This window comes from Epargyreus clarus, unplaced genomic scaffold (genome assembly GCF_041222505.1).
Source record: "Epargyreus clarus isolate Ecla_fem2 unplaced genomic scaffold, WU_Ecla_fem_2.2 ptg000014l, whole genome shotgun sequence".
NCBI classification, from domain to species: domain Eukaryota; kingdom Metazoa; phylum Arthropoda; class Insecta; order Lepidoptera; family Hesperiidae; genus Epargyreus; species Epargyreus clarus.
Window position 1 is genome coordinate 2,999,202 of NW_027332222.1, and position 13,566 is coordinate 3,012,767.

The 13,566-nt window shown below is 36.5% G+C and overlaps 2 protein-coding genes across 9 annotated transcripts in view; one reads left to right on the forward strand and one right to left on the reverse strand.

Annotated features, from left to right (window-relative positions):
• Window positions 1–1,096: 1,096 nt before the first annotated feature.
• Stt3A (catalytic subunit 3A of the oligosaccharyltransferase complex) lies at window positions 1,097–10,693 on the reverse strand. The gene is made up of 13 exons (XM_073079480.1): window positions 10,410–10,693; window positions 9,923–10,090; window positions 8,420–8,580; window positions 7,810–8,007; window positions 6,868–7,059; window positions 5,984–6,137; window positions 5,574–5,651; window positions 5,100–5,260; window positions 4,458–4,622; window positions 3,776–3,964; window positions 2,946–3,165; window positions 2,199–2,387; window positions 1,097–1,793 (listed from the first exon to the last, which is right to left on the reverse strand). The coding sequence occupies exons 1-13, from the start codon at window positions 10,510–10,512 to the stop codon at window positions 1,648–1,650; spliced, it is 2,124 nt and encodes a 707-aa protein (XP_072935581.1). The 5' UTR covers window positions 10,513–10,693; the 3' UTR covers window positions 1,097–1,647.
• Window positions 10,694–12,497: 1,804 nt separating this feature from the next.
• LOC140747202 (anoctamin-1) overlaps window positions 12,498–13,566 on the forward strand; it is a 43,764-nt gene continuing 42,695 nt past the window's right edge. For 7 of the 8 annotated variants that reach the window (XM_073079483.1, XM_073079484.1, XM_073079485.1 and 4 more), the window contains exon 1: window positions 12,498–13,055. In XM_073079483.1, the coding sequence (XP_072935584.1) occupies window positions 12,825–13,055 (231 nt within the window). In that variant the 5' untranslated portion in view covers window positions 12,498–12,824. The remainder of the gene's footprint in view (window positions 13,056–13,566) is intronic. The other variant, XM_073079490.1, reaches the window with a different exon arrangement.

A 13,566-nucleotide genomic window follows, 5' to 3' on the forward strand; every position in this document is an offset into this window, starting at 1 on the left:
TAATTATAGATTTTTCCAGGGAACATTTCTAGATTTCCTCACAATGTTTCCTTCACCATTAAAGCAAGCGTTTCATTCCATTTCTTACACGCAAATAACGTTGAACTTCACTCTTTGTAGAGGCTGGGCCATAGTGACAACTGCTTATTGTTATGAAACCTTAATATTAAGGTTAAGGCTTAATGTTAACAGTGTGAAAATATTTTTTACACAATTATTTAAATCGTAGCACACAATATGGTTTATACATAACTGGCATACAATTTCCTGTATATAAAGCAATCATTATGAAACAAAGAACAAAATTGTGGAAATATATAGAGCAATTTAATGATCATTATTATTCAACAAAATTATTAATCATAAATTCATAATAATGTGGGTTTTCGCAAACGGTCGCTTCTATTACTGCCAAAGTGCACAATAACAATAACTCCTTCAGAGGCACCATTTAGTTCGAAATGTTAAAAAAAATCCTAGCTAAACAAAATGATACACTACACTAACAGGACAAGTCATTTGTGACAATAATTAAGTTATGGTAAAAATGCTTGAGGGTCACTCTACAATCATCCAGTCTCAATTTACCCACACTGATGTATTCTCTTAATTCACATTTAAGGTCATGGATTATTCGCCTTGTAGTCAGACCTCTCGAAATATTATCTATTCCATCCAGCCTTTTAAGATCCACTGCAGGACTTGGGTCGCCCCTAAATGACGCCACTCCACCCAGTCCCGTGCCCTTTGAATCATGTGGTGCAATGAAAAGTATTTCAAGAGATAAAACTAGACAAACCTAGTATTTTTATGTAATAATAATGTTCACTTTTCCGAATTCTTAGTCTCAAAGTCTGTTTACCTTGACTAACATATCTTTGAGGCCAGAATGATGTTATTGTTTCTCATGAGTGTGAGTAAATGGAAACTGGATGGTAGTGAAAGTACACTTAACTTCTACAAAGTACTACTAAATCCGACATTTTAAAATTTGTAACAAAATTAATTTGAAAATTTTAAATTTCATTGCACTGATTTTCTAAGAATCTCATTAATAAATTTTTGACAATTTTTCAATTCTTTCATTTTCATTTTCAATTCCCTATTATATAACATTATTTATATTCTACATTGCGTGTAACACACTAAAATTACATTAGATTTTCTTATGTTTTGTTATTTTTGCACCTATAAGAAGTAAGGTAAGAAGCTTTCATCAATAAACTTCAAACTTAAGGCTATTATACTGCACTGCATATAGCCCATATATTCCTCAGAATATTCGAAACAATAGGATACTATTAAATTATCTTCAACTATAACGCCACAGGAGTATAATAATGTTCCAAAAAATTACAATACCAATAAAAAAATGTTAATTATTTTGAAAATATAACTGAATACCCATATTTGATTGCACATAACACATGAAGATAACTTCACACCAAGGCCAGCTTTTGGCTCAAGAGGGTCAAAAATGGGTACTTTTTAGATTTCATTTCACTTTTAATAAAAAATAAAATATAGTTTAAACAAACTGAAAATAACATTTGTATGGATCATCCGAATTTCAACAGACTAATCACACAACGTTAACAGTACGATCAAACAACTTTAGTGTGTTACAGACAGTTGGCAGTCCGCAGGCTACACGCCCCGGTTGGGCAGCGGCTTCACCCTGTAGATGCGCACGAGCCAGTGCTCGGTGGTGTAGGCCTCCTCCAGCACGTCCAGGTTGAAGTCCTTGTTGCCGATCTCGGCCGCGCGAACTCGGTCGAAGCCGGGCGGCCGACCTGGATGATAACAATACAATTATCTTACGAATACTGGCGAAATTATGATACGTCTATTCTTATTTCAATATTTAAAATGATTATTAAACCTATTGTTCCGGTTTAGTATTTTATAAATATTTTACCATAATAGATTTGCGTCGGAGTAGAGGTTAAGAAAAAAACTTAGCAAATTAGCTTACAGTCTAACTGATGGTAAATGGTCGCTGTCATCCATGAGCATGTGTAAACTTCACATCCCGCGCTGTCTTCATCCAGCTAATATCTACAATTTGCTGCTTCTACGCTACTTGTTTCTATATGTATTCAGAACAGAGTAGAATTATGTGCGGACTTTACCTTTCTGATCAAATCATAGTGGTCCTATCAATTTTCAAAGGGAGTAAAAAAACGTGTCACACTAACCGCCCTCAGTGTAGACGAGGCCGAACTTGTAGTAGCTCATCTTGTACATGAGGCAGTTGAGCAGCGTGGGCGAGCCGTCCGCGTCGACGCGGAACTCGCCCGCCGCCGTGTAGTAGTCCGCCTCGCGGATGTGCGCGCCGCGCTCCGTGCTGCCGCCGATGCGCACCATCCACAGGAACTTGTTTATATCTGCACACAATACGTATATAAGCATATCTATTGGTCACACGTATCGTACAACTACAAATTACAACCATACATCCATAGTACTTATTTATATCTAGACACAAAACGTTCGTATATTAAAGAACCTCGTTGACGTAATATATTTGCGACACATATACAAATGAAGGACGAGTACTCGCACACACACGTGTACTTGTACTGCATACACAGATATATGTGCACAAGCAAAGTAACAGGAGCATGATAAAAAATATTTTTAAAACATGTTTATTATTATGATAGTAACTTATTGGGGCCAACACAGAGTCAACATCCAGCTAGTGCATGATCCCGTAATTCTTCTCTTCAGTGGATTCTACCGTCTCACCAAAGTGCGAATTGATGTTCAACTCCCGATTCATAATCTCAAGTTATTAACAAAATAGACTCACCGTCCGACGAGTACCGACGAGTAATGATCTCGTACGCCTTCTCCTCGGTGGACGCCATGGCTTGTCTGACGCGCGATATGTGTTGTTGTCCAGTTTCGAGTTACATGAGCTACTAACAAAATAGACTCACCGTCCGACGAATAACCGACGAGCCCGCCGAATATAACCAGCACGTAGTCGACGTCCAGTTCTCTCATGATCTCGTACGCCTTCTCTTCGGTGGACGCCATGGCCTGTCCGACGCGCGATATGTGCGTGTTGTTCCACGTGTTGTTGTCCACTATCACCGTTCTGTTCGCCATCGCCGTTATCTGGTAGCCGTAGTCCCACCATGACATCACTTTTGCATCCTGAAAGAAGGGTTTTATGGTTATTATTTTGTTAAATTGTGACAGGTGGGATGATTTGCAGGTGTACTTTTGGATGTAAGGGTGACAATTCTTGAAAGATATTTTTTTTTTTTTAAGATATACATTTACATATACAATACAAAACTCTTTATTGTACACGAAATGTATAGTAACAAATACAAAATATTTTACATTAATCAAAGGTACAACTGGCGGATATAAAAAGTTCTTGGATTACACACCATGCTACCACCACTCTTTACACTAAAAACTGTTTGATTTGTGCTCACTTTTAGACTGAGCAATTTTTGCTTTGCGCTAAGCTTTAAGCTGGGTACAACCAGTAGTTAATTATAAACTGTGTTAACCATGGAGACAATAGAATTTTCATAGAAGGGCACAATTACACATAACAAGATACAAAAAGGAAGGTAGCAAATAGTCAAGTGCCTGATATCAAATGGTAATAAATCTATTGATCAGCACGTGAAATCATTTTGAAACATGTGGAATCATACATAACGTTACGTAGTTGCCTTACCAGTTCCGTGAAACCTGAATATATTTTTTATTCAATTGTTTATAAACGGTAAGGCAGATATGACTGTACCTCAGCGGTGTTCATCTTGAGCCAAGTGTACGCCTCGCGGAAGTCGTCGAAGATGATCCTGGCGCCGTCGTGCGCGCGCGCGGAGAGCACTATGGACGGCGAGGAGTACGCCTCCGACGTCACCCACGTGCAGTGCGCCACGTACGACACCAGCAGCGCGCCCAGCACCACCACGAACAACGCGCCCACCTGCAACACAAACATGCTGTCTAGAAACGCAGCAGGTTCTCTAAGAAATACAGGTGAAACAGGCATCTTGCCCGAAACTTAGTAATTTCTTTTATAATTTAAGTCAAAAACGTGCTTAAGTCGCTCAGGTTAAAAGTCACCATTGTCTATCTGCTACCACGACCTTATAGAAGAATGTATAGAATATGCACGTACGATATTCGTTAAAAAAGTGAGTAGTTTTAAAATCTATCATGGTACCCCAGTCATTGAGTAAATTCGAACAACTGTGTTATTGTGTAATCCCATTTTTTATTTTAAGAAATTTTTTTTGTAAAGAAATGATAAATCTGAAAAATGTCAACTCACTAATTATTCAACATTGTGTCCATTTATTTTAATACATTGAGGTATCATTTTAAACACTACACTATATTAATTCATATTAAAAAAAAAGTACCAATTCGTGTAATGTTTCTATTAAATTAAAAAGCACACTGCTAGGAAAACTCACCTCAGACCTAAACACCAGGTTGTTTTCATGCTTCTTCTTCTTCTCGTGTTTTTCCACCTTGGGCTCAATGTCCTTCACGTGTAAACTGAGCAAACTGGACGCAGCCACTCCAGACACTATACACATGACCGGCGCCAGTACCAACATAAGACGCACCATCACTCCCTGCAAACCGTTTTTAAATAGAGGTCCAGTTATCTTGGTACATACTTTGTATTTCTTGTAAGATAGGGTAGTCTTCAGCGATCAAAGTGTAAAAATCATAGCGCGGAGTCTATGGAATCTTGTGACTCGACATGTCTCCACGCGCTCAAGCTTCGAGTTTCATCATGAAGATTTTAATTTAAAGCATCCATTTACTGACATGCTGTATTAAAAAATGTTATTTAAATTTTTAATGTAAACAACAATGAATGTCTACAATATTTCTGAATAAACTTATAAGTCAATTGTCTCTTAAGACTTCTTTTCCGTTTGATGGTAAATTTAATCATTACAATACACATTGAATATTACACTGTAGACAAAAATAAAGCAAATACTGGTATTTCAGTCTACTTTTTACATTATTAGTGCATATAAACTTGTTTAGTATAATTTTCTTCCACTTCCACAAAATTTCAGTATAACAAGTAAACTCACCGCAAAATAAATACTGAGCACGCCGTACAGTATGATGAAGATGTTCGCGTCAGTGAGGCGGCTGAAGCAGAAGTAGAGGCCGGCGGGGAACAGGAACACCAACACCTGCAGGTCGAAGTAGAACGACGACCACGACGTCGGCTGGTGCTCCGACACAGACGCTGGGAGTCACGGTATAACACGGTGGTTACAATACAATACAAAACTCTTTATTGTACACCAAATTGAAAGTAACAAATACAAAATTTTAAAATAATCTAAGGTGCAATTGGCGGCCTTATCACTAAGATAGCGGTCCTTTCCAGGCAAACGTTTACTTGTTGCATGAGAGAAATATTAAATAAATTTGGGAACATTCCTTGATAAGGTTGAATTAAGTTTAGTCAAACAGAAGTCAAACATTTATGTATAAACTAAACCAGAGGTCTGCTAACTCTTTAAAATGACTATAATTAAATATTATAGTTCACTAACCAATGATGGGGATGTGATTTTTAGCATACGAAGGATCCAACAAAGAGTAGAATCTGCCGGTCCATGGTGAGATTTTACCTGTAAGAAAAAAAGTTTTATTTAATTATCAAAAATCAGGGCACAAACATATTTAATTTAATTTAAATTGAAGTAACAGTGCAACTAGTGCAGTCCACCTGATGGTCACTGCCGCACATGGACATGTTTTCACACTAGGATTCCCTGTATCGTGGGTGCTGTGGATACACAATGAGACAAATACACAAACACCAAGACCCAGAAACAGAAACCTAAATTCATCATTTAGATTTCTGTTTGGCCGGGGATCGAACCCGGGAGCCTCTGCGCGTCAGACCGGTATGGTGATCGCTCCGCCTCGCGGGTCGTCAATAAAAATAAAAATAATTTACCGGTGACGGTGAGCGCGACGACGGCGGTGCCGAGCGTGGCGAGCAGCGTGCTGAGCAGCGCCTTGAACAGCAGCTCGAAGTTGGGCGGCGACAGGCGCGCGCGCAGGTACTGCGTGAACGCGTACAGCTGGCACAGACCGAACGTGCCCAGCGCCTGCCGGGGCACTTGTGTTAACGTCACGTTATACACTCATAGACTCACACTAAGACCACCACGATTTCACCACTTCCTTCTGAGGTATTCCTGGAGTGTTATGTCATAGGGCTCGTCAAAAAACCACAATATAAAATGTGAGGTGGACTTGCTCCTGAGATATTCCAGAGTGCTATGACTTGGGACTCCTTGTAAAAGGTGCAAAAAGAACACTCCTCTAAAGCCGGCGATGCATTGGCGAATACTCTTATAATACAAATGTTCATTGACGACGGTGACTGCTGTCCATTAGGTAACATTGAGGTTTCATTGTTAGTTTTTATAATAAAAATGATAACTGCCATGTCGCAATCTCGCCCAGATCGAACCTGGTGTCTCTAAATGTTAAAATACGCCGTCAATTTTAATAACACGTTTGCAATCCTTTTATGTCTTATTACTGTAGCGCATGCACTTATAGGGGTTTTAAATAATTTTATCAATTAGAACAACCGGGACCAATAGCCATTTTGACTAAAATGGCATAGGGAAGCAAAAAGCATTCATGAAATTTTCCTAATATTAATGGCAATGTGCCTTATAATTAATTACAAAAGACGATTTGTAACAGCATATATTCAGAACAGATAGACTTTGAATCTACACAAGACAAGGTGCTATATGCGTACAGAAGAGCATCTTTATGTATAAACAGATGTATTTTATTTCGACCCTATATTTTATGACTCACCAGCATATGCTCAGAGCTCTGCACCGGCTGGAAGCCCACGAAGGATATCTGCATGGAGAGAATGGTCCCGACGCAGTACAGCGTGCTGTAGGCCACGTACACGCGAGCCGAGAACCGTCCCAGTAGCATCAACGCCAACACGTGCAGGGGAATGAGGTTGATAAGGAACACATAGCCACCCCATGATGACACCTGAAAGATAATGTGTGTATGTGTATGTATACTCTCTTAATAAAATAACAATAAGTGTATACAAAGTCTCAACTTCATTACAATAACATCCGTTATTCATAATTATAATATGATTATATACATGTTAATATTGTAGAATTGTATTTATATGAAAGTGCAAAAACCAGCTAAGTAATAAACTTTAGCTGGAGTGAAGCTTTCATCGTAATGATCTATGATTTATTTGAAAGATTATTATATATTTATAACAATCTTGAAATATTATATAATGATAATATTTGATAAATCAATCAATCTGAACTTATCAAAAATTTGTATCAATTGAGTATTACAATTATTGCACACAGATTGCCTTACGATTATTATCTTCAATAATTTTCATATACATAGTACTGAAAACAAAGCGAGTATAGAAGAAATTTGAATGTGTGTAAACAAATGTGTCATCACCTATATTTATGTTATAAATCTTGACTACATTAAAATGTCTTATATACAATATATCACTTGTATGAGATACTGTGCTACAAAGTCATTTCTAGAGGTAAGCATCGAAAAATCGAAATCACATTTCAATTAAACAGCTTTAAAATTCCCAGTGCCTTATTGTAAATTAGTTTTAGATTTTTTTACATAATATTCTGGGCCTACTCAGGAATCAGGACCAGTGTTCTGTTCTGCTTATTAGTATGGTGATCACTGGGACACATACATCAAACATAATGTTACCAATACAATCAACAATCATACCATGTAGAAGTATGCCAGCGCCGTCATAGTCGCCCAGAGTATGGTGCCGGTGTTGACGGCCTTTATCCAGAAGTAGTACGTGAGCAGCATGCAGAAGATGGCGATCCCCTCGTTGTCGTAGCTGCCGGCCACCGAACGACTGATGTAGCCGGGCACGATCGCTATCATGGCAGCCGCTACCAGACCTGCGCCTTCGTCCTAACAACATGAACAAGGTGGGTTTAGGAATAGGATTTTGATGGCGCAACATCTACCTGAAATATGCTATCGAAGATTTTGAAACACGCTACAATTTAAGCTTTAAATTTACTAGAATTGAGGAGTATAACCACACTTCTAGGTGATTTAAAGTTAAGTAATATGCAAAATATTTACGCAGGTAACAAAGTTGTTTACTATTACCAATTTTATTTTACAAATATTACTTGAATTTAAATTTTGTTTCAAAACTCTCATAACATGCATTTAAAAATTCAATGAGTCCCAAAGTAACAGAAAATAGATTTTCCTTCAAAAATATAATTTGGTATCATCAAGGAACTAAATATATCAAAGAAAATTTTCTCACAGTGAGGTCCTAATATATCAAAAACATAAGTTTGCATAATACCTTCAGCTCTTTAGTCAGCAGGTATGTGACAATAGTGGTCAGAGAGGAGAAGAATGGTGCGAGGAACACGCACACATTCCTGATGTCTATGGTGATGTTCAGGAACTGCATGATGTTGTACAGCGTCGCTGACGTCACCATCAGGCCAGGGTAGATGGTACCTGGTGGTCACATATTTACAATACAATATGGAAACATACACACCAAAATTCATATGTACAATATAATATAGAGACTTGCACAACAAAAATTTATTTAAGTTACCATATATTTTGTATTAGAATCCCTTATCATTTTTCTATGAGCATTCATATTTAAGGCATTATAAAATGGCAATGGGCAATAAACATTCATGAGGAATGCAAAAACACATTATTTATTATCTTTATAGTTTTTTATAATTGTCAAATATGTGGTCCCGTGCTCTTTGAAGCCAGCGGTTTCCCGCCGTCTTCTTCAGGTCATTGGTCCACCTGGTCGGGGTGCGGCCTGAACCTCTTTTGCCTACACATGGTCTCCACTCAAGGACCTTCCTTCCCCATCGGTTATCGGTCCTCTGAGCGATGTGGCCAACCCATTGCCACTTCATCCTGCTGGATTACAATAAATCCTTGGCTACAGTGGCTCGAAGAAGTCTCAATTTCTCAATAATTATTGCTGACATACTAAAGAAAACGAATACACAACTACAATGAAAAAGTAAATACGAGTCTGTGTTTAATTTTCACGTCAATTATGAACAATACATTATATTATGTACATTACTGCACATTGTTACCAATATTTTACACAAATACTGTTTAAAAAGTGTTATTGAATAAACTGCACAAATATAAAATTATATTTAATCAGCCTCTAGACAATTAAACAGCTGTATTAACAAAGTTAATTTCACTATTTCAACACATGATTAAATATAAAAAATATAGGTACACAATTTGGTTATTATTAAACATAAGCGTGAAGAGTATTTTCTTTATTTTTACGATATTATTTTAGATAATTTTTAATCAGCAAACAAGCATACCTTGGAATTGACAGTAACAGATAACTGACTTTCATAGACATCTAAAATCAACCCTAGATAGATTTCCTACTCATAAGGTCAAACACACATATGTAAAGTCAAACGCACACTTACACATAAGGACTAAGTCAAAACATCTTATACACAGCAACTCTCACACTATTGTTACTAAGCTAAAGTAGGTGTTGTAGTGCTAACTCCTGAATCAAACCATTAAATAAATCTTCACACCTTCATATTTAATTTAAATATTTTTTTAATACGGCAGACCAAGCATGTTATGATACCATTTTTTTTTATCTGACTCTTTGAATTTCAGAAAAAATCCATGATAAAATTTTGGATGTATTTGGGGCCAGTTTATATACCTACCATAAATATAAAAAATCATGTACCTGTATAATACATATAATAAATGTTTTCTAAGAACATTTAGCTGAGATGATGATGTGGATACTTAGATAGTTCTAACTCACCTCCAATAATACGCCCTAGAGGGTACCATGCTCTGTCATCAAACCAATTGTGGAACTTGTAGAACCCCTCCTCTGTGAGGTATCTTGTTGTTCTGTAGTTGAAGTATGGATCAAATTCGTGGATTACACTCTCAAAACGCAGAACAGAGAATAAACGGGTTGCAAATGCTGAAAACAATAATAATAACAATATGTATTCAAAATAAATAGTGAAAATAGCAGATATTTTATGCTAATCTTTAAAATGTGATTATATAAAATTTCAGCAATCATATGTTTAAGCAGTTAATTATATGTGGTAATAGCTAAATACATCAATTGCATGCGGATACGTGTAAATAGTGAAGTCAGCGTAAAGTGTGGTTACGTTGGTCCGGGAAGACCACGTAATGCAAAAAGTGGGAAGTACTCAATCAAACAACCTAACACGACATTCACAGGATTTTAAAAGAATTGTACGACCATAGTTGATATATAATTTCCTTACATAAAATCGCTGCCATTGATAAAACAGCCAATTTTATAAATGTTAGCTGTTTATCAGACGAAAGGTGAGGAAACCTCGGCTTGGCCTGCGTTTCGGCAGTCATTGTTGACCGGTTTTGTATTACACTGTTTTTTAACCTTCACATAAATAAAAACCATGAGCTAAATCAAAGAATTACGGTAAACGAACACCGGCAACCTAATAAATTTTCGCTGGTACAAACGCAACTTGAATAAAATTGACGGTCGCCCTTGACAGCTCACGGGCGGCGTGGCATTAAAAGTTGCCAGATCAAATTGCATAAATTGAAACGTTTGTTTAGTTTTACTAAAACACTGAAAAGCAAGCTGTCTGCAACTTGGTTAAAAAAGATAATAAAAACGGTAAATTTAATTTAACAATATGATCTTAATCTCTATAATATTTAATGTATGGAATCAATTTTCACTAGCGATCTCTGCTTCACAAAAACCTTGTAGTACGTGAATAGTGCAGTAACATGTATATAATAATACTCTATGTAGTGCAGTAATGTTACTGATCGATAATTGACTATTGATGGGATTTCTATAGACTATCGAGTGTCAATATTTAATCAATAATATCGATATTCTACCGGCAGTATCAAAAACACGATGATTGAGATTTGGAAATCACCTTCTAAAATGTAGTTTCATATGCCACATATATTTTTAACGGAAACAACAGTATTTTTTCTACAATTTTGAATTAAGTGCGATTAAAGCGATACGACGATGTGTGTAAAGGATGATGTAATGCGCTCCTATTGGTGTTACAGATATCAACAATTAAGAAAAGTTCACTTTAAATGATATTTTCTAATAGTTAATTTTCATTTAATAAACAAAATGAAAATTATATTGTCGAATTTGTTGATAATTTATTATTTTTTTAATATTATCGAGTTGTGATAACCTAGTAGTTACAGATTCATTTTCAATCGATGAGTCCAAGGTTCGAATTTCAACCTCATTTTTTTAAGATGTGGATTGATAATTGCACTTGTCCAATGCGGTGGACTAAAAGAAGACCTATGCCTAGCAGTGGGACAGTAATGGGTTGACAACAACGACGATATAAAGCAGTCATTAGAAAAATAATATTATTGTTGCATTTAAGCTACTACATACATGATTTTCAAGATTTACATTGAATATACTAATCCAGCGTTTCCCAGCCTTTTTCAGTCCACGGACCCTTAGGAAATCAATCACAGTTTTGACGGACCCCCTTTGTAAAATAAACAACAAATAACGGATTAGGTATTTATTTTAGTTATTACAGATATAAAAAAAAACAAATACAGAAGGTAGTTATAACTGTTTATTATATGAAAAAAAAGAAAAATTTGAAAAAAAAATGTGAAGGTGGGTGTTCCTTTTTGCAACTAAATAAGGGATATTCGGGTTGATGTTGCTACTAAGCTGTAATCTCAAATCAGATTCTACTTGTAATCTGTTTCTGTATTTGTTTTTGTATAAACAAGAGTAGATAATCCCTTTTCACATAGGTATGTATGTGGTCGATAACAGCAGTAAAGCGGCTCTTTTGCATTTAATGAGCGATTTATGTATGGCTATGGTCCAGAGATGACGCCGCGATGATGACTCCCCATATTTCTTTCTTTATAAATATACTCGCGGACCCCCAGGAGTCCGCGGACCACAGGTTGGGAAACGCGGTAATACTTCGCCGCCTTGAAATTGAATGAAGCCACAAACGGCTTATTATCGTAAGTTCTGTTTTTGAATTATTGACAAATAAACACATTTTTAGAGACAATTTACCTTCAATTTACGAATAAATAACTAATACTGCGTAATTTACATGAATTTACATAATAAATAAATAATTATTTCGAATATTTTAGGGATCTTTTAGCACGGAGACGTGGCAAAACTTTTTTACGCAAGTATTTCAATTCTCAAAACTGGGTACATTTTCTTGTTAGGAGTGAGTAATCTTTACTAATGTATGGATTGAATAGTATAAGTATTATTTCGATAGATGGACAACACTAACCTGTTAAGATTCTTGAGATGTCAGCTTTGAAGTTTGTTATTCTTCATCTCAGTAAGTAGCCCCCTCCCCCGTTCTTCTCGATCTGAGTTCGACGGACGGCAATTTGACGTTTCTTTTACTGACTCTCAAGTTTCAAGACTGAAATTTCCTAAACTGATATTGGAAAAGAGATTGTGATTATCACGTAACATAGTATTTAGTGCAATTATTTCCGTTCAGTTATATCCAACAATAGTTAGATACAATAGAGACCGCTGTTTCTCACAACCCATTTCTCGGTGTCGGTGACTAATCAGTCAGTTCAGTTGCAAGCAGAGTCCGGTTATGTGCAGTGGTAGTGTGATTGTTCTGCTATTGTAAAGGGTTTATGTGATGTCCGACGGCGACCCATCTCTCGAAGAAGATATCCCGAAACCGTTGCTGGAGAGACCGGAGGAGCATGTGTTTACGCCTAAGATAACGACTCCGATATACGCGGGAAGTGTTAAGCTGCAGCACAGGAGGTCAGACGTGGCTGAAACGGAGTCGTTCCTGTCAGACTCACAACGCAATGAACTTGCGTTCCAACAGCTATTCCAGGATGGAGATGGAGACTTTATCGAGGTATTCCTTTTTCAAATTTAGCTTCTGGCTGTATGGGTTGCTTTATTGGGAAGTATTGACTTTTTTCTTTATTTAATGGTTGGTTGAACTTTGTTCATTGAGTAAATATGCTAATGCTACATCTATATTCATTTCAGTAGGATATGATACTAATATAACGGAAAACATATTTTTTGTGTGTGGAAGTGATAATTATCTTTACACCTGACTGGCAAGTGATGTATGCTGTGCTTATACATCTGACCTTACCCCAAACCAGATTATGTTACCTTATACTATAGGTGTAAAGTGGCAATAGGTGTGGTAGTTTTAAGAAATTAAAACCTTATAAAGAAAATTGAAAATAAATAAATCATTGTCAAAAACATATAATCAATAATAATATCAATCATAAATAGTACTTAGAATCCTATTTACATATTTTGCTTTTGGCTGCAATTAGTTATGTTGAGCATCAATTGTTCTTATTGTTAGAGACTACTTGATAATATTTGAAATGATTGATTGCTAT

Bases quoted from the DNA above. Each gene is read 5' to 3' on its own strand.
- Stt3A (XM_073079480.1), bottom strand. From the start codon at position 10,512: ATGACTGCCGAAACGCAGGCCAAGCCGAGGTTTCCTCACCTTTCGTCT. The intron at 3,166-3,775 runs GTACAGTCATAT...CCCTTCTTTCAG, and splicing joins TCAAGATGAACACCGCTGAG to GATGCAAAAGTGATGTCATG. The intron at 1,794-2,198 runs GTTAGTGTGACA...GTTATCATCCAG, and splicing joins CCTCGTCTACACTGAGGGCG to GTCGGCCGCCCGGCTTCGAC.